This window comes from Pseudophryne corroboree, chromosome 2 (assembly GCF_028390025.1).
Source record: "Pseudophryne corroboree isolate aPseCor3 chromosome 2, aPseCor3.hap2, whole genome shotgun sequence".
In the NCBI taxonomy this organism is placed as follows: Eukaryota; Metazoa; Chordata; class Amphibia; order Anura; family Myobatrachidae; genus Pseudophryne; species Pseudophryne corroboree.
Window position 1 is genome coordinate 942,309,505 of NC_086445.1, and position 21,923 is coordinate 942,331,427.

Genomic DNA, 21,923 nt, shown 5'->3' on the forward strand with positions numbered 1-21,923 from the left:
AAATCAGAAAAAAAATTGCGTGGGGTCCCCCCTCCTAAGCATAACCAGCCTCGGGCTCTTCGAGCCGGTCCTGTTCTAAAAATCCGGGGGAAAAACTGACAGGGGATCCCCCGTATTTTTAAAACCAGCACCGGGCTCTGCGCCTGGTGCTGGTGCAAAAAATACGGGGGACAAAAAGAGTAGGGGTCCCCCGTATTTTTAAAACCAGCACCGGGCTCTGCGCCTGGTGCAAAAAATACGGGGGACAAAAAGAGTAGGGGTCCCCCGTATTTTTTACACCAGCATCGGGCTCCACTAGCTGGACTGATAATGCCACAGCCGGGGGTCACTTTTATACAGCGCCCTGCGGCCGTGGCATTAAATATCCAACTAGTCACCCCTGGCCGGGGTACCCTGGGGGAGTGGGGACCCCTTCAATCAAGGGGTCCCCCCCCCCCAGTCACCCAAGGGCCAGGGGTGAAGCCCGAGGCTGTCCCCCCCCATACAAGGGCTGCGGATGGGGGGCTGATAGCCTTGAGAAAATTGAAAGAATATAGTTTTTTCCAGTAGTACTACAAGTCCCAGCAAGCCTCCCCCGCAAGCTGGTACTTGGAGAACCACAAGTACCAGCATGCGGGAGAAAAACGGGCCCGCTGGTACCTGTAGTTCTACTGGGGAAAAAATACCCAAATAAAAACAGGACACGCACACCGTGAGAGTAAAACTTTATTTCACACATGTCGCCACACACATACTTACCTATGTTCACACGCCGACCTCTGTCCACTTGTCCAAGTAGAATCCACGGTGTACCTGTGAATAAAATTATACTCACCTCAATCCAGTGTCCGGATCTTTTAAAATAATCCTCGTACTTGGCAAAACAACAAAACGAACACCCGGACCAAACGGACTGAAAGGGGTCCCATGTTTGCATTCGGGGAAAGGGGTCCCATGTGTAGAGACCCCCCCGTGACTGCTGTCACAGAAAGGTCTCTTAAGCCAATCAGGAAGCGCTACTTTGTGGCACTCTCCTGATTGGCTGTATGCGCGTCTGCTGGCAGACAGCGCATCGCACAGATCCCTCCATTAGTTTCAATGATGGGAACTTTGCGGTCGGCGGTGGGGTTACCTGCGGCCAGGGGTACCCCGGCCAGGGGTGACTAGTTGGATATTTAATGCCACGGCCGCAGGGCGCTGTATAAAAGTGCCCCCCGGCTGTGGCATTATCTGTCCAGCTAGTGGAGCCCGATGCTGGTGTAAAAAATACGGGGGACCCCTACTCTTTTTGTCCCCCGTATTTTTTGCACCAGCACCAGGCGCAGAGCCCGGTGCTGGTTTTAAAAATACGGGGGATCCCCTGTCAGTTTTTCCCCCGGAATTTTATAACCAGGACCGGCTCGAATAGCCCGAGGCTGGTTATGCTTTGGAGGGGGGACCCCACGCAATTTTTTTGGGTTTTATTTACCGTTTTTTAAAAATCGGATCAAAATCCGTGAAATCGGCCGTTTTTCGACAGCGGGACTGTCGAATCCGTTTTTTATTGAATATGATGAATTCCGGCACCCACTTGCCGGAATTCGACGGTCGAATTGTGTCGAATTAAAAAACGGGCGAAAAATTGCCGCGATTCGCCGGTAATTGCATATACCCCTGGGTCCCTAACATGGTTTCCTCTGGGGAAGAACTCCCTGCCTCACACAACACATACACAGACACACTGAGACTTATAGGGGACAGACCCACAGTAAAATCTGTCAGAGGGACACAGTTTAGGAGCAGCAAGTTCACAACCCCAGCGCCAGTATCCAATGCCTGTGAACACAAAATGCCCACTGACATGTAGCGCTGATTTACACAGTAAACACACTTGTAAAGCACCAAATCCGCTTTTACCCCCCCCCCCCCCCTGTTTTGCACCCTGATACTTGTAGTCAGAAGTGTAGGAGGACCAGCGATGTCTCTGCAGCCTGAGGAGAGAGAAAATGGCGCTGAGCAGTGTGCTGGCTGCCTGAGGAAGAAGCTCCGCCCCCGCAATGGCGCGTTTTTACCTCAGATCATTTACACAATATTTATACTGGCGGGGGTAGGGCTGTGTCCCCTTTTAGCCAGTTTAATTTGGGTATATTGCTGCCCAGGGCGCCCGCCCCCCCCCGCGCCCTGCACCCTGCAGTGCCTGTGTATGTGGGCAGCAATGGCGCACTGCACTCCCGCCAGCCGCGCGGTACCTCAGCCGTCACTTTACTTGATTGAAGATCTATCTTCTTACACTCACCTGTCTTCTCGCTCTGTGAGGGGGGTGACGGCGCGCTGTGGGAGTGAGCATCTAGACACGGCTAGCGTTCAGTACCCTTCAGGAGCTAATGGTATCCTGTCAGCCAGAAGCAGAGCCATGAAACTCTTCAGGAAGTTGGTTCCTACTTCTGCCCCCTCAGTCCCACGAAGCAGGGAGTCTGTTGCCAGCAGATCTCCCTGAAAATAAAAAACCTAACATAAGTCTTTTCGGCGAAACTCAGTAGAGCTCCTCTGGAGTGCATCCAGTCTGCCTGGGCACATTTCTAAAATGGAGGTCTGGAGGAGGGGCATAGAGGGAGGAGCCAGTTCACACCCTTGAAAAGTCTTAAAGTGCCCATGGCTCCTGCAGAACCGTCTATACCCCATGGTCTTGAAGTGGACCCCAGCATCCTCTAGGACGTATGAGAAATTATGAACCAATGACATTACATAGGCATGAGGCACAATATGGTATTACTAGATCCTAGTGGACCAAGGGTCGCAAGAGGAACAAAGGAGCCTCTGGAAAACGTCAATTTGTCAACCTCAAAATCTACCGATCCATCCAGGTTGGTCAGCCATACAGATGTGTCCTCCTTCATCGTTGCTGTAGTCACGTTAAACAGCTCTTCTAGTCCTGCCTAGTTGTGAGCGCGTCTTTTTTTCCTTTTTGCCCCGAAAATGCGTAATTTTCACATCGCTATGCAAATAGCAGACTCTACGGATTACAATATGCGCAATGCCTATATTCTGTGTGCGACTGCGGCTGCATCTGCATACGAAATCACAGTAACATAGCCTTTCGTATGCAGACACAGCCGCAGTCTCATACAGAACATTGGCATGCTGCGGGAGGCATTCGATATGCCAGCTGTTGGGATCCCGGCGCTCAGCATACCAACGCCGGGATCCCGACAGCCAGCATACCGATAACTATTCTCCCTCTTGGGGTGTCCACGAAACCCCCCTGGAGAGAGAATAAACAGTGTGGCGCGCGCAGCGAGCCTGCAAGGGGCTCTTTTGCGCTCGCCCCGCTGACGGCATGCCGGCGCTCAGGATCCCAGCGCCGGTATGCTGGGCGCTGGGATCCCAAGCGTCGGTATAACATAGTACACCCACATGCTGCATAGCATTGTAATCAGCAGAGTCTGCCTGTGCATTTATTCGCATAGCAATGCTAAAAAGGCAAATTTTCTGCAAAAAGACGCCCAACGTTAGCAGAGTTGCATTGGAACTGCCGGCTCACGCACACCAAGCATCTCGTAATGCATGGCATATTGAGGCCAGAGGACACATCTGTATGTATGAACAAACAGAAAACAAATAAAGTGCTTAGGCTGAGCAACCAGATTGTGACTGTTTAAAGGCAGCTTAACCGGTTCCAGCCTGATACAAGCATCACCGGTTCCAGTCCGATACAAGCATCACCGGTTCCAGTCCGATACAAGCATAATCGGTTCCAGTCCAAAACAAGCATCATCAGTTCCAGTCCGATACAAGCATCATCGGTTCCAGTATGAGATTAGCACCATCGGTTCCATCCAGAGACTTCTATTATCAGTTCTAGCTGACAGTCTAACACCAGGTTCCAGTCTAACATACAGTATACTCCATCAGTACCAGTTCTATTTCCAAACTCATATTATTCTTACCAGTTCTTCCATTCTAGCACAGTACCAGTAGACCCAGTCAGAGGGCCGCAACCTGCACGTCGGATGCAGCTGAGCCTACACCTCCTTGTGGGGGTCCCTAGTGTTAGATTCTGTGCATCTGATTTGGGTATTATCCAACTGCCTGATACTCGCTAATCATTCCATTCTGTCCATGCGCAAGAATTCTCTCAAGCCTCCCACTTTCCTCCATCAGACTTCCACCACCGGTCCACCAGTGTCACTACCGGGAATACAGTAAACCTCAGGCCTGACCCCACCTATTCAAATAAATGGCACAAATAAGAGATGCCAGCATGCCCTGCAACAGTTTTAGCATGGCTAAATAGCAGAACTGTAGCAGGGCATGTTGGGATGTGTAGTTTCACAACAGCTGGAGGGCCAAAAGTTCCCCATCTCCGGTTTAGCAGAAGAAAAAGAACCCATAGACTGGTAACTCCATTTTATGCATAATTGCTGACATTCAGGGAGACTCCATGATATAGTGGTCATCTCCTGATCCCCTGAGGACTCTAGCCCACGATGGAGGGACAAGAATAACGAGGACGTGTGCTACAAGGAAATGGTCACAGCTCTCCAGCACACTGATGGCTACATGAGCGGCTCATGCCCAAGGGGTGTGGTATGTTAGACTAGACTTAAGAGCCCCATATACTAGAATGATATGTCTGAAGCTGAAGTCGGAGGCGATTTTCCTTGAACTCTCCCGGGAGCTTCATGGGAGTGGTTCCATACGATTTGGTACATTTTGCATGCGATATACCGTATGCGATCCCAGCCATGCCTGCGGGAATCGATATATATCACGAGTGCAGCACTAACGATCTAGGGGAGATGATCCGATCCCCACGGGAATGCGCATCGGATCGGAAACACATCCAAAATGCCTGATTTCACCCGATATATCGCGCCGAATGCCCTAAATTGTCTGAAATCGGGCAGTATCGTTCTAGTGTATGGGGCCCTTTAGGTCGACAGTAAGTAGGTCGACAGGGACTCTTCGCCGGCATGTACTAGGTCGACATGAGTTTTTAAAAAAAATTGGTGTTGTTTTCTTCGTAGAGTGACCGGGAACCCCAATTAGTGCACCGTGTCCCCTCGCATGGCTTGCTTTACTCGGTTACCATTCCCAATTGTAGTCCACGTGGATTGTAAAGTTTGAAAAAGTTCAAAAAATGAAAAAATAAAAATAAAATGAAAAACTCATGTCGACCTAGTACATGTCAACCGAGAGTCCCTGTCGACCTAGAAACCATGTCGACCTAGATACCATGTCGACCAATAGTGGTCGACCTAGAGACCGGATCCCATGCTGAAGGATATATGATGAATTACAGGGGATATGTGATGCATTGCATGAACCTGGTGGAAGGGAGAGGGTTAGAGGGGGTCATCTAGGATGCTAGAATTGGCTTAGCTACTATCATTTAGAATCTTCTGACAGTAAATATAATTTATAATTTCTCTAATTAGGCAAAGGAACAGAGGTGGGGCATGATCCATTTCTAGCAAAAACAAACAAATGTATGCACTTAAACCTAAAGTAGACTACAAGTTTGTTTCAGATTTCACCTTGATGCTGTAAGTATATAAATCATAGCATTACCTGGTGACATACATTGCAGCAGTACTATTGACTTGCCACCAGGGGCAGCACACATATCCAGTACCGCCTCCCCATCCTTGACATCTAACGCTAGCACGGGAAGTAGGGATGAAGCGTTCAGTATGTAGTATTCTTTAATCTTGCCGTGCTGGTGGCGCTGAGAAGGAAACCTTTTAGGCTTTCGGTGAATATAACAATTCAGTGTTTTCGGATAGGCTGAAAGGGTTATCTCGGAGGACAGCCGATGGTAACCGTGCACTCGCAGGCGCTTCTCAAGCTCAGATCCTGAGGTGCACTGGAAATTATTCAGCAACACTGCATATTGCCAGAGCTCTGGCGTTGTAAGCACTTCTCTAGAGACAACAAATAAATAAAAATATTTTTAGTGTATGTTATGCTACATAAAATTCAAAAGAATGCAGTAAGAATAAAGTGATGCATATCATTTATGCAATGACTCTATATAAAGATTATTACAATATTAAACTCACTTAATGGTACGCCAATGGTCCCCAAGTTCCTCTGTATAGGTCTTATCAAAGTAGTCCAACAGAAGACGGCAAATCTGCTTCTTAGCTCTTGCCATCTGTTGGCGCTAGACACAAAGGACAAAAGCGTTGTTAGACTCATATTGCAGTGGTTCTCAAACTCGGTGCCCAGAACCCCAACCCCAGTTCATGTTATCCAGGTCACCTGGGGATCTTAAATCTAAAATGTGACAGTTGGTTACCTGTAGTGTAGGTGCAGGGGTATATTGCTGGTTACCTGTAGTGTAGGTGCAGGGGTATATTGCTGGTTACCTGTAGGGTAGGAGCAGGGGTATATCACTGGTTACCTGTAGAGTAGATGCCAGGGAATATCGCTGGTTACCTCTAGAGTAGGAGCAGGGGTATATCGCTGGTTACCTCTAGTGTAGGTGCAGGGGAATATCGCTGGTTACCTATAGTGTAGGAGCGGGGATATATCGCTGGTTACCTCTAGTGTAGGTGCAGGGGTATATCACTGGTTACCTGTAGTGTAGGTGCAGGGGAATATCACTGGTTACCTGTAGTGTAGGTGCAGGGATATATCGCTGGTTACCTGCAGTGTAGGTGCAGGGATATATCGCTGGTTACCTGTAGTGTAGATGCAGGGGAATATCACTGGTTACCTGTAGTGTAGGTGCAGGGGAATATCGCTGGTTACCTGTAGTGTAGGTGCAGGGGTATATCGCTGGTTACCTGTAGTGTAGGTGCAGGGATATATCGCTGGTTACCTGTTGTGTAGGTGCAGGGATATATCGCCGGTTACCTGTAGAATAGGTGCAGGGGTATATCACTGGTTACCTCTAGTGTAGGTGCAGGGGAATATCACTGGTTACCTGTAGTGTAGGTGCAGGGGTATATCGCTGGTTACCTGTAGAATAGGAGCAGGGGTATATCGCTGGTTACCTGTAGTGTAGGTGCAGGGATATATCGCTGGTTACCTCTAGTGTAGGTGCAGTTGAATATCGCTGGTTACTTGTAGAGTAGGTGCAGGGGAATATCACTGGTTACCTGTAGTGTAGGTGCAGGGGTATATCACTGGTTACCTGTAGTGTAGGTGCAGGGGTATATCACTGGTTACCTGTAGTGTAGGTGCAGGGGAATATCGCTGGTTACCTCTAGTGTAGGTGCAGGGGAATATCACTGGTTACCTGTAGTGTAGGTGCAGGGGTATATCACTGGTTACCTGTAGTGTAGGTGCAGGGGCATATTGCCGATTTCAGTGTGCTGGGGGGATACCAGGGGGGAAAAGCACCCACCCCCTCTCTGTCTGCTGCTTGTCTGTGACCCCTCCCCCTTTCTAGCACCTGATATATAATTATCTCCAGGAATGATCGAGCAACTGCCACTGTTTGTCAGCATGTGTGAGAATGGCATTGAATGGGAGCATTATTTGGAAGGCATGCTGTTCCTTGTAGTGCTAATGGGAGATCCTGGGGGTGGCTCCCAGGTAAGTTAGCTCTCTGTCTGGATGTGTTTTAGTAATAGCCTTTATCATGCGGCCCTACTGTAGACAAATCACACGGCCCTATGTGGGCACTGCTATTATGTAGTGTTAGGACTGCTGATATCAGAGAAGCCGTGAAGTGGCTCAGCAGCTAAACATGCATTTGCAAACATGTGTGACCAATTCTCTGAATTTCTATTACCAGATAGGTTCAGGTATGGATACAGGTAATTTTTAGTGTGCTGGGGGGATACCGCCGGGAGGGGTGGGGGGAAGCACCCCCTCCTCTCTGTCTGCTGTTTGTCTGTGACCCCTCCCCCTTTCTAGCACCTGATATATAATTATCTCCAGGAATGATCGACCTACTGCCACTGTTTGTCATATTGTGATTACCTGTAGTGTAGGTGCAGGGGCATATTGCTGGTTACCTGTAGTGTAGGTGCAGATTACTGGTTACCTGTAGTGTAGGTGCAGGGGTATATCGCTGGTTACCTGTAGTGTAGGTGCAGATCACGGGTTACCTGTAGTGTAGGTGCAGGCGCAGATCACTGGTTACCTGTAGTGTAGGTGCAGGGGTATATCACTGGTTACCTGTAGTGTAGGTGCAGGGGCAGAGCACTGGTTACCTGTAGTGTAGGTGCAGGGGGCAGATCACTGGTTACCTGTAGTGTAGGTGCAGGGGGCAGATCACTGGTTACCTGTAGTGTAGGTGCAGGGACATATCACTGGTTACCTGTAGTGTAGGTGCAGGGGCAGATCACTGGTTACCTGTAGTGTAGGTGCAGGGACATATCACTGGTTACCTGTAGTGTAGGCGCAGGGGCAGATCACTGGTTACCTGTAGTGTAGGTGCAGGGACATATCACTGGTTACCTGTGGAGTAGGTGCAGGGGCAGAACACAGGCTACCTGTAGTGTAGGGGTATATTGCTGGTTACCTGTAGTGTAGGTGCAGGGTAGATCACTGGTTACCTGTAGTGTAGGTGTAGGGGTATATCGCTGGTTACCTGTAGTGTAGGTGCAGGGGCAGATCACTGGTTACCTGTAGTGTAGGTGAAGGGGCATATTGCTGGTTACCTGTAGTTTAAATGCAGATCACTGGTTACCTGTAGTGAAGGTGCAGGGGTATATCGCTGGTTACCTGTAGTGTAGGTGCAGATCACTGTTACCTGTAGGGTAGGTGCAGATCACTGTTACCTGTAGGGTAGGCGCAGATCACTGGTTACCTGTAGTGTAGGTGCAGGGGCAGATCACTGGTTACCTGTAGTGTAGGTGCAGGGGCAGATCACTGGTTACCTGTAATGTAGGTGTAGGGGCATATTGCTGGTTACCTGTAGTGTAGGTGCAGATCACTGGTTACCTCTAGTGCAGGTGCAGGGGTATATCGCTCGTTACCTATAGTGTAGGTGCAGATCACAGGTTACCTGTAGTGTAGGTGCAGGGGCAGATCACTGGTTACCTGTAGTGTAGGTGCAGGGGTATATATACGTTATGGTAAGAACTTACCGTTGATAACGGTATTTCTCCTATGTCCACAGGTTTTCACAGGATAACATTGGGATATGATGGAGCGACAGTGGATTGGCACCAAACGATCACAAGCTTTCTGGCCTCCCAGGATGCAACGGGCTCGTCCATATAATCCCGCCCACCGACTCAGTCAAATCAGTTGTTTTCAAAGCATTTAGGCAGGAGCATTATGACACACATGCACACCCTTCCATGCAAGAGGGAAGAGGTTAGTAAGTATAAAGATTCTCAAATCAGGTGCGTCAGGGTGGGATCCCTGTGGAAACCTGTGGACATAGGAGAAATACAGTTATCAACGGTAAGTTCTTACCATAACGTATATTTCTCCGGCAGGGTCCACAGGTTATCCACAGGATAACATTGGGACTTCCCAAAGCAATTTTTAGTGGTGGGGACGCTCCTGATTAGACAGGAGAATCTTTCACCCGAATTCAGCGTCATGAGAGGCAAAGGTATCCAAGGCATAATGTCTAATGAAAGTGTTAATGGAAGACCATGTGGCTGCCTTACATATCTGTTCTGTTGAAGCACAATGTTGTGCTGCCCATGAAGGACCTACCTTACGTGTACAGTGAGCAGAGACATTAGCCGGAACAGGGAGATCAGCTCGAGAGTATGCTTCTGAAATCGTCATTCGAAGCCATCTTGCTAGCGTCTGTTTAGTAGCAGGCCATCCCCTCTTGTGAAATCCGTAGAGAATGAAGAGAGAATCTGTCTTTCGGATGGCACTGGTACGATCTACGTAGATTCTTAAATGCCCGGACTACGTCCAGCGACGCTTCTTCCGCAGACAGTCCCAATAACTGAAAAGCCGGGACTACAATTTCTTTGTTAAGGTGAAACTTAGATACCACCTTAGGAAGATAGCCAGACCTAGTTCTGAGAACTGCTTTATCTGGATAAAAAATCAGAAAAGGAGATTTACATGACAGCGCTCCTAAATCTGATACTCTTCTAGCTGATGTCATAGTCAGTAGAAAGAGCACTTTAGCTGTCAACCATTTAAGATCCACTTTCTTAAGTGGTTCAAACGGACCCCCTTGAAGGGCTTTGAGGACCAGACTTAATTCCCAAGGTACTGCAGGAGGAACAAAAGGTGGTTGAATGCGCAGCATTCCCTGGAAAAAAGTATGTACATCCTGTAAAGTGGCAATTTTCTTTTGAAACCATACAGTCAATGCTGAAACTTGAACTCTCAAGGAAGCCACCTTCAAACCCTTATCCATTCCTGCCTGAAGTAAATCTAAGATTCTGGATACTCTGAAAGATCTTGGATCCATATTTCTTTCACTGCACCAATGAATATAGGCTTGCCATATTCGGTGATAAATGCTAGCAGAGGAGGGTTTCCTTGCTCTGAGCATTGTTTGAATTACCTATTGTGAAAAACCTCTTGACTTTAGGATAGAGGTTTCAACAGCCACGCCGTCAAAGACGGACGATCCAGGTGCCTGTGATAACAAGGAATTAGTAGATCTGGACGTTGAGGGAGCAGAATTGGAGCATCCATCAACATCCTCTGTAGATCTATGTACCAATGCCTTCTGGGCCAAGCCGGAGCTATTAGAATCACGGCACCCCTTGCTTGCTTTATTTTCCTTACCACCCTGGGTATCAGGGAGTTTGGAGAAAACAGATATGCCAGATGAAATTCCCATTTTGGAGAAAACAGATATGCCAGATGAAATTCCCATTTCACTGACAGTGCGTCAAGGATTGCTCTGGAGTCTTTTGACCTTGACCCGTATGCCGGAACTTTGTTATTCAGACTGGACGCCATGAGATCTATCTCTGGCAACCCCCACTTGCCTACTAGAGTCTGAAATACTTCCAGGTGGAGAGCCCATTCGGTTGCGCGAATGGTGTGTCGACTGAGAAAGTCCGCTTCCAGTTTTGGACTCCTGGAACGAACACTACGGACAATGCTGGAAGATGAAGTTCTGCCCACTTTAGTATGTGACTTACCTCCTTCATTGCTCTTTGGCTGCGAGCTCCTCCCTGATGGTTGAGGTACGCTACTGCCATTGCATTGTCCGGGCGGATATGGACTGGTTTTCCTTGCAGAATGTCCTTTGCCTGAATCAGTGCCATGTATATGGCCCGGAGTTCCAACAGATTTATTGGCAGGCAACTTTCTTCTGTGGTCCATTGTCCCTGGAACCACAATTTAACGGACACTGCTCCCCAGCCCTGAAGACTGTCATCTGTTGTCAGGATCTCCCAATCTGATATCCAAAAGGGTCTTCCCTTGTCTAGATGGGATGTCTGTAGCCACCAAGCTAATGACCTTTTTACCTTTACTGGAAGTACCATCATTTGTTTCTTTATTGTCTTATATACTCCATTCCATCTGGTCAGAATCAGATGTTGTAAAGGTCTTGAGTTGAACTGTGCATATTCCACCATGTCGAATGTTGACACCATCAACCCCATCACTCGCATTGCCGTGTGAATGGATATTGTTTGACTGTGCAACAATTCCTGAATCATTAACTGCACCTTGGATATTTTTTCTCGAGGTAAAAATATTTTCTGCAGACTTGAATCCAAAACAGCCCCTAAGTGAATCATCCGTTGTGATGGAATCAGAGACGACTTTGCCCAATTTATGAGCCATCCGTGTTTCTGTAGACAAGTTATTGTCTGTTGGAGATGGCTCAAGAGCAATTCCTGTGATTGTGCCAGGATTAAAAGATCATCGAGGTATGGAAAAATACTTATCCCCTGCTTGCGGAGATAAGCTGCCATAACCACCATGATCTTGATAAATACTCTGGGGGCTGTGGCTAACCCAAAGGGTAATGCCTGGAATTGAAAATGTTGTTGGAGGATAACAAACCTGAGGTAACACTGATGGGACAATGCTATTGGCACATGCAGGTAAGCATCCTGTATATCCAGAGATACCATGTAATCCCCTGGTTCCATGGCCAAAACTATGGAGCGTAACATTTCCATGTGGAACCTTGGGACCCAAATGTATTTGTTTAACATTTTGAGATTGAGGATGGACCAAAATGACCCATTTGGTTTCTGGACTAAAAATAGGTTGGAGTAAAACCCCTGCCCCCGTTGTGCTGGGAGTACTGGAATAATTACCCCTGGCTGAAGCAATTTCTGCACTGCTTCTTGCAGTGCTCTGGCCTTTGTTTCTATATGAGATGGGCTGGTTAAAAAAAAACCTTTGAGGAGGCTACTTCTTGAAAGGGAAAACATAACCCAGAGATACCACTTCTTGCACCCAAGCGTCTGTTGTCGACTGCTGCCATATGTGTGCAAACTGAAGAAGACGGCCCCCTACCTTGGAGTCCCCCAAGTGGGGTCCCGCACCATCAGGCTGATGGTTTCTGTTCTGGTTTGGAAGCTGGCCCTCTAGTGGCCCATTGCTTCTTTGCTTTACCAGACTTATTGTACTGGGTTTGCTTTGATTCATTTTTACCTTTTGTTTTACCTTGCCACCGAAATGGCCGAAATCCCGAGCCCTTAGGCTTAGGGTTATAACTGGCAGGAAACCTGACCTTCATGGATTCAGCTTCTGACTCCAGAATATCTGTTAGTTCTTTACCAAAAAGAATGTTCCCAACAAAAGGCAAAGTTCCAGAACCTTTTTGGATTCTGAATCAGTATCCATGTACGTAGCCAAATTGCTCTGCGAGCAGCTACCATTAATGCTGATGCTTTGGAAGCAATTGTACCCATATCCACTGCTGCTTCTTCTAGGAATAGCGCAGCCTGTTTCATATGGGCTAAATTTGACTCCTGCTCCCTAGTAGGTGCTGAGAGCCCATTTTCCAGTTCTTCAGCCCATTCCACTACCGTTTTTGCCATCCAGGCTGAGGCCATAGCTGGCCTTACGACTGCCCCTGACAGAGAAAATATGTTTTTCAAAAAAGCATCAACTCTTCTGTCTGTGACATCATTTAATGACGTAGATGGCAAAGGCAAAATAGATTTTCGCACTAATCGAATGACGTGCGTATCTATCTTAGGAGGCACTTCTTTTTTTAAACAGTCCCCAGCTGGAAAAGGGTAGTAAGAATCCAATTTTTTTGGAATTCTATATTTCTTATTGGGCGTAGCCCAAGGTTCCTCCATAATTTCTGTCAGTTCCTCTGATCCTGGAAACTCAACCATAACTGTTTTGGTACGTTTAAACACAGGTGCCTTAGTTTTAATTATTGGCTCAGCTGAATCCTCTAGAGACAGAATAGCATTCATTGCTCCAATTGACTCAGCTATGTCCTCTGAGCTGAAGCCCTCCACTTGTTCGTCATATGGTGAAGTAGAGTATATGGAGTCATCATCTGTTGTATCATCCTGTGTAGCCTGTGAATTTGATGATATTATTTACCCTTGGTTTATCAGCTTGTTGATTAGTAGAAGCTGTAGGGACTATACCATAACATGGGAGCTGCATGTATGGGTTAATAGTGTACCCTAGTCCTGAGGTTAAAGCTGCAGGGCCCATCCTGTCAGCTATACTGGATAAAGTTTGTGCAAACACGGCCCAAGGTGGATCTACTTGTCATTGAACAGAGATCTGCCTTGCAATCTGCTGAAACGCAAAACAATTTGCACATAACCCATCGTGTGCCAGAGTTTGAGTTGATAACCCCACCTTGCAGGATAAACATGTTATGAGTGTTGGTGTTACTGTTAATGTAACCTCGTCACCTCTGCCACTCTTAGACATGATAAACAATCAGCTTTTTCACAGTATACTACACAATTTGTGACTGAAAACACTTTACATGTATATGCAGATCACTGATTATCTGTAGATCGGGTCCACTGGAGCCTGGCACTTTAAAACCTTTAGTGTGTGTGTGTGTGTGTGTGTGTGTGTGTGTGTGTGCTGGCTCCTCCCCTCTATGCCCCTCCTACCAGACTCAGTCTAGAAAACTGCGCCCGAGGAGACGAACATACCACGAGAGAAGATAACAGGTACAAAGCAGTGAGGCACTAAGCCAACACACAACCATAACTGAAAGGAGGGCGCCAACCAAAACAGAAGATAGCAACACCAACCTAACGAGGAAAGCAAAGCTATCCCAACAACAAAATGGGACCGCAACAGCGGGCCAACCAAACACTTACTCAGGTAAGCAGGAATCGAAACACTGAGGAGGGCACCCAGTATCCACTACGGACTACGAGACAAGAAATTACCGGTAGGTATTACATTTCTATTTTCTCTTATGTCCTAGTGGATACTGGGGATCTGTACTTTAGTACCATGGGGAAGTCCCAAAGCGCCCAAACGGGTGGGAGAGTGCTGAGACCCCTGTAACACCGCCTGACCAAACTGAAGGTCATCCTTGGCCAAGGTGTCGAACCGATAGAACTTAACAGAAGTGTTCGAACCAGACCAAGTAGCAGTTCGGCACAACTGTAAGGCCGAGACACCCTGGGTAGCCGCCCAGGAATAGCCCACAGATCTCGTAGAGTGGGCCTGAATAGACATCAGCAAAGGCAGAGCATCCAAAGTATAAGCTTGTTGAATGGTCAACCGGAGTCAACGAGCAATTGATTGCTTAGAAGCCGGACGACCAACCTTGGTGGCATCATAAAGGACAAACAGCGAGTCAGCTTTCCGATGACGAGCAGTCTGTTTGACATAAATCTTCAGAGCCCTCACCACATCCAAGGATTCTGGACCAACGGAGGCGTCAGACAACACCGGAACCACAATGGGTTGATTCACTTGAAAAGCTGACACCACTTTTGGCAAAAACTGAGGTCGGGTCCTAAGTTCTGCCCTGTCTTCATGAAAAATCAAATAAGGGCTCTTACAGGATAGAGCCTCCAATTCAGAGACACGCCTGGCAGATGCCAATGCTAATAACATCACTGTCTTCCAGGTGAGAAACTTAAACTCCACCCTATGTAAGGGTTCAAACCAGTACGATTGAAGAAAGAACAGAACCACATTGAGATTCCACGGAGCCGTGGGAAGTACGAAGGGTGGTTGCATATGAAGAACTCCTTTAAGGAAAATTTATATTTCCGTCAACATGGCAAGTTGTTTCTGGAAGAAAATAGAGAGCAACGAAATCTGGAATTTGATGGAACATAAACGTAGGCCCATATCTACTCCCGCCTGCAGGAAAAGTAGAAAGCGACCCATTCTAAATTCCATGGGAGAAACTTTTCTACTTTCACACCAGGAAACATACTTTTTCCAGATACGATGATAATGTTTAGCCGTAACCATCTTCCTGGCCTGGACCGTGATGGAAATAACCCGGGAGGGAAGGCCTTACCTAGCTAGAATCTCCCTCTCAACTTCTAAGCCGTCAAACGTAGTCGCTGTAAGTCTGGATAAACGAACGGACCTTGTTGAAGAAGATCCTTTCGAAGTGGCAGAGGCCAGGGATCCTCCAGAGCCATGGTTAGGAGGTCCGAGTACCACGCCATGACCTTGGTGAAGACCCTTGGAGCTGTGAACAGGCCAAAGGGCAAAGCCTGAAACTGGAAATGGTTGTCCAAGATGGCGAACCTGAGGTAAGCCTGATGAGGGAATGTGTAGGTAAGCATCCTTGACATCTAGGGATATCAGGAAATCCCCCTCCTCCAGACTGGACACTACTGCCCAAGGGATTCCATCTTGAATTTGAACACCTGTAGATACGGGTTTAGAGACTTCAGGTTTATGATGGGTCGTACCGAACAGTCTGGCTTTGGAACGACAAAAAGACTGAAGTAAAGACCCCTGTCGCGTAATGGAGGAGGTACTGGAACCACTACCCCTGTCCGCAAAAGTTTTTAAATAATCTCTTGCTACAGGTAAAACTGGCAAGCCCAATTTGAAAAATCTGTGAGAGGGAAGTGCTTGAAATTCTAGCCAGTATCCCTGGGAAATGCGGTCTCTCACCCAAGGATCTCGGCAGGACTTCGCCCACGCGTGGGCAGCAGTTGCAGGTTTACGGGACTTAACACGAGATCCTCTGGGAGTGGTGAAGACCCCTTGGCCCCTGCATCTGAACCTTGCCACACGAAAAGGACTGAAAGAAGGGTCCTGTGTAAGAACTTCTAGCAGGTGGCGCCGCCGACAGCAGATAGGTAGACTTACCCGCTGTTGCGTGGGAGATCCACTTATTTAATTTGTCGCCAAACAAGGCATTACCTATTAAGGGAAGATTTACCACACCCTTTTTAGAATCAGTATCCGCCGACCACTGACGTAATCACAGAGCTCTGCATGCCGAAACAGCTATAGCAGTAGTGCAGCCATTTATCTTACACAATTCCTTTATAGCCTCGCTCATAAAATTTTCAGCATACTGTATATGTTGCAGAAGAGTAATGACCCCCTCCCGAGGCAGAGTCTAAACCATCAATAACCAGTATCAGACCACTTGACTACCGCCCTGGAAATCCACCCACAAACAATTGTGGGGCGCTGTGCTACGCCTGCTGCCATATATATATTGCCTTGAGAGTGGGCTCAATTTTACGGTCAGCCGGCTCTTTTAGGGATATAGCCCCTGGCACCGGTAGTACCAATTTCTTAGACAGTCTGGATACAGACAGATCGACTGACGGGGGGGTTCCCTTGAATTTTACATATCTCATCGGGGTTTAACCATGCCTCCCTGGCCAGGGAGTTTCATTCTTTAGATACAGGAAAAGTGACTGAGGTCTTTAGTCTAACATTAAAGTACAACTCCTCATCTGGTTCTGCCTCCTGATCCGGTATGTAAAGAACCTCTCTTACAGCATAAATGAGGGCCTCCACCCCATGGGACAGAGAGCTGTCCTCATCCATATCATCATCATCATCATCCACATCAGGCTGATCAGAATCAGACTGGAGCACCTGTGGCAGTGGTCGTTTATATGAAACCAACAGAGGGGGCTGAGGAGCCTTTCTGGTATCTGCTACTTTTACCATACAATCAATGGGGGTAATTCCAAGTTGATCGCAGCAGGAAATTTTTTAGCAGTTGGGCAAAACCATGTGCACTGCAGAGGGAGCAGATATAACATGTGCAGAGAGAGTTAGATTTGGGTGGGTTATTTTGTTTCTGTGCAGGGTAAATGCTGGCTGCTTTATTTTTACACTGCAATTTAGATTGCAGATTGAACTCACCACACCCAAATCTAACTCTCTCTGCACATGTTATATCTGCTCCCCCTGCAGTGCACATGGTTTTGCCCAACTGCTAAAAAATTTCCTGCTGCGATCAACTTGGAATTACCCCCGCTATTTCAACACCTGTCTCTCCTGTTTAGATGCAGCTAATTCTGAATTTACATTCTGAATCATGCTTTTAAAATTATCTAGCCAGTCAGGTGCCTGTGAACTGTGTCTCTGTGGAGATAAGGAGCACTGTTCACACAAGAGGTACCCCGCTATTGAAGGGATAGAGTTACAAGCAGCACACATAATCATGTCCACAGACATATTTACACAACTGAAATACAGCGCAGCTCACTGAAACATCTCCACACAGACCCTAGAGAGCCCCTGGAATGACACTGAGGAATGGAGACCAGCACACAAAACACAGCAGCATAGTGTGTGAAAGTATGTGTACAACCTGATAGAAGCGCAGCGGCGCTACCGCTGGTGTGCCCCCCGCCCCTGGTACCAGTACGGAGTCTGTAACAGCGTGGGTCCCTGGAGGAGCAGCGTGCATGCAGCCTTGATGATCCGCAGCAGCAGGAAATGGCGCCTTCCCGCCTCTGGTCCCACTCCGGGAAGCCCCGCCCCTTGCAATGACGCGGTCCCTACAGTTTTATACTGCCCATGTTACTTAAAAAAGTAAGATTTTACTCACCGGTAAATCTATTTCTCGTAGTCCGTAGTGGATGCTGGGGACTCCGTAAGGACCATGGGGAATAGCGGCTCCGCAGGAGACTGGGCACAGCTAAGAAAGATTTAGGACTACCTGGTGTGCACTGGCTCCTCCCACTATGACCCTCCTCCAGACTTCAGTAAGGATACTGTGCCCGGAAGAGCTGACACAATAAGGAAGGATTTTGAATCCCGGGTAAGACTCATACCAGCCACACCAATCACTCCGTATAACTCGTGATAATATACCCAGTTAACAGTATGAACACAACAGAGCCTCTCAAAGGATGGCTCAACAATAACCCTTGTAGTTAACAATAACTATATACAAGTATTGCAGACAGTCCGCACTTGGGACGGGCGCCCAGCATCCACTACGGACTACGAGAAATAGATTTACCGGTGAGTAAAATCTTATTTTCTCTGACGTCCTAGTGGATGCTGGGGACTCCGTAAGGACCATGGGGATTATACCAAAGCTCCCAAATGGGCGGGAGAGTGCGGATGACTCTGCAGCACCGAATGAGAGAACTCAAGGTCCTCCTCAGCCAGGGTATCAAATTTGTAGAATTTTGCAAACGTGTTTGTCCCTGATCAAGTAGCAGCTCGGCAAAGTTGTAAAGCCGAGACCCCTCGGGCAGCCGCCCAAGAAGAGCCCACTTTCCTCGTGGAATGGGCTTTTACAGATTTAGGCTGCGGCAAGCCAGCCACCGAATGCGCAAGCTGAATTGTGCTACAAATCCAGCGGGCAATAGTCTGCTTTGAAGCAGGAGCACCCATCTTGTTTGGTGCATACAGGATAAATAGCGAGTCAGTCTTCCTGACTCCAGCCGTCCTGGAAACATAAATTTTCAAGGCCCTGACTACGTCCAGTAACTTGGAGTCCTCCAAGTCCCTAGTAGCCACAGGCACCACGATAGGTTGGTTCAAGTGAAAAGCTGATACCACCTTAGGAAGAAACTGGGGACGAGTCCTCAATTCTGCCCTATCCATATGGAAAATCAAATAGGGGCTTTTACATGACAAAGCCGCCAATTCTGACACACGCCTTGCCGAAGCCAAGGCCAAAAGCATGACCACTTTCCACGTGAGATATTTTAAATCCACGGTTTTGAGTGGCTCAAACCAATGTGACTTAAGGAAACCCAACACCACGTTGATGTCCCACGGTGCCACTGGAGGCACAAAAGGAGGCTGAATATGCAGCACTCCCTTGACAAATGTCTGAACTTCAGGCAGTGAAGCCAGTTCTTTTTGGAAGAAAATCGACAGAGCCGAAATCTGGACCTTAATGGAACCCAGTTTTAGGCCCATAGTCACTCCTGACTGTAGGAAGTGTAGAAATCGACCTAGCCCGAATTCCTCCGTTGGGGCCTTCCTGGCCTCACAACATGCAACATATTTTCGCCATATGCAGTGATAATGTTGTACGGTTACATCTTTTCTAGCTTTAATAAGCGTAGGAATGACTTCCTCCGGAATACCCTTTTCTTTTAGGATCCGGTGTTCAACCGCCATGCCGTTAAACGCAGCCGCGGTAAGTCTTGGAACAGACAGGGCCCCTGCAGCAGCAGGTCCTGTCTGAGCGGCAGAGGCCATGGGTCCTCTGAGATTAATTCTTGAAGTTCCGGGTACCAAGACCTTCTTGGCCAATCTGGAACAATGAGAATAGTTCTTACTCCTCTTTTCTTTATTATCCTCAGTACCTTGGGTATGAGAGGAAGAGGAGGGAACACATAAACCGACCGGTACACCCACGGTGTCACTAGAGCGTCCACAGCTATCGCCTGAGGGTCTCTTGACCTGGCGCAATATTTTTCTAGCTTTTTGTTTAAGCGGGACGCCATCATGTCCACCTGTGGCTTTTCCCAACGGTTTACAATCAGTTGGAAGACTTCTGGATGAAGTCCCCACTCTCCCGGGTGGAGGTCGTGCCTGCTGAGGAAGTCTGCTTCCCAGTTGTCCACTCCCGGAATGAACACTGCTGACAGTGCTAACACGTGATTTTCCGCCCATCGGAGAATCCTTGTGGCTTCTGCCATCGCCGTCATGCTTCTTGTGCCGCCCTGTCGATTTACATGGGCGACTGCCGTGATGTTGTCTGACTGGATCAGAACCGGCTGGTTTTGAAGCAGGGGCTTTGCTTGACTTAGGGCATTGTAAATGGCCCTCAGTTCCAGAACATTTATGTGTAGGGAAGTCTCCTGACTTGACCAAAGTCCTTGGAAGTTTCTTCCCCTTGTGACTGCACCCCAGCCCCGAAGGCTGGCATCCGTGGTCACCAGGACCCAGTCCTGTATGCCGAATCTGCGGCCCTCTCTGAGATGAGCACTCTGCAGCCACCACAGCAGAGACACCCTGGTCCTTGGAGACAGGGTTATCAGCCGATGCATTTGAAGATGCGATCCGGACCATTGGTCCAACAGGTCCCACTGAAAAGTTCTGGCATGGAACCTGCCGAATGGAATCGCTTCGTAGGAAGCTACCATCTTTCCCAGGACTCGCGTGCAATGATGCACCGACACCTGTTTTGGTTTCAGGAGGCCTCTCACTAGAGATGACAGCTCCTTGGCTTTCTCCTCTGGGAGAAACACTTTTTTCTGGACTGTGTCCAGAATCATCCCCAGGAACAGTAGACGTGTCGCCGGAACCAGCTGAGACTTTGGAATATTCAGAATCCAACCGTGCTGGTGTAGCATCTCCTGAGATAATGCTACGCCGACCAACAACTGCTCTCTGGACCTCGCCCTTATCAGGAGATCATCCAAGTATGGGATAATTAAAACTCCCTTTTTCCGAAGGAGTATCATCATTTCGGTCATTACCTTGGTAAATACCCTCGGTGCCGTGGACAGGCCGAACGGCAACGTCTGGAATTGGTAATGACAATCCTGTACCACAAATCTGAGGTACTCCTGGTGAGGATGGTAAATGGGGACATGCAGGTAAGCATCCTTGATGTCCAGAGATACCATGTAATCTCCCTCTTCCAGGCTTGCAATAACCGCCCTGAGCGATTCCATCTTGAACTTGAATTTTCTTAAATATTTGTTCAAGGATTTCAAATTTAAAATGGGTCTCACCGAACCGTCCGGTTTCGGTACCACAAACATTGTGGAATAGTAACCCCGTCCTTGTTGAAGTAGGGGCACCTTGACTATCACCTGCTGGGAATACAGCTTGTGAATTGCCTCTAACACAGCCTCCCTTTCTGAAGGAGTCGTTGGTAAGGCAGATTTGAGGAAACGGCGGGGGGGATGTCTCGAATTCCAGCCTGTACCCCTGAGATACCACTTGAAGGATCCAGGGATCTACCTGTGAGCGAGCCCACTGATTGCTGAAGTTTTTGAGACGGCCCCCCACCGTACCTGGCTCCGCCTGCTGAGCCCCAGCGTCATGCGGCGGACTTAGCAGAAGAAGCGGGGGAGGACTTTTGTTCCTGGGAAGTGGCTGTATGCTGCAGCTTTTTTCCCCTACCTCTGCCTCTGGGCAGAAAGGATGCGCCTCTACCCCGTCTGCTCTTTTGGGGGCGAAAGGACTGCACCTGATAATACGGTGCTCTCTTTGGTTGTGAGGGGACATGTGGCAAAAATGCTGACTTCCCAGCTGTTGCTGTGGACGCTAAGTATGAAAGACCATCCCCGAACAACTCCTCACCCTTATAAGGCAAAACTTCCATGTGCCTTTTAGAATCTGCATCACCTGTCCACTGCCGGGTGCATAACCCTCTCCTGGCACAAATGGACAGTGCACTTATTTTTGATGCCAGCCGGCAAATATCCCTCTGTGCATCTCTTATGTAAAAGACAGCGTCTTTAATATGCTCTACGTTTAGCAATATAGTGTCCCTGTCTAGGGTGTCAATGTTTTCTGACAGGGAGTCTGACCATGCAGCTGCAGCACTGCACATCCATGCTGAGGCAATAGCTGGTCTCCGTATAATACCAGTGTGTGTATATATAGCTTTCTGGAGAGCCTCCTGCTTTCTGTCAGCAGGTTCCTTTAGGGCGGCCGTATCCTGGGACGGCAGTGCCACCTTTTTCGATAAGCGCGTAAGTGCTTTATCCACCCTAGGGGGTGTTTCCCAACGTGAC

General features: G+C 48.1%; 1 protein-coding gene across 1 annotated transcript in view; it reads right to left on the bottom strand.

Annotated features, from left to right (window-relative positions):
- Positions 1-21,923, bottom strand: part of NSUN3 (NOP2/Sun RNA methyltransferase 3) — a 109,643-nt gene that overhangs the window by 68,574 nt on the left and 19,146 nt on the right. Inside the window, exons 2-3 of the mRNA XM_063956288.1 lie at positions 6,021-6,124; positions 5,530-5,882 (exon numbers count right to left, since the gene is read on the bottom strand). Of these exons, the coding sequence (XP_063812358.1) occupies positions 5,530-5,882; positions 6,021-6,115 (448 nt within the window). The 5' untranslated portion in view covers positions 6,116-6,124. The remainder of the gene's footprint in view (positions 1-5,529; positions 5,883-6,020; positions 6,125-21,923) is intronic.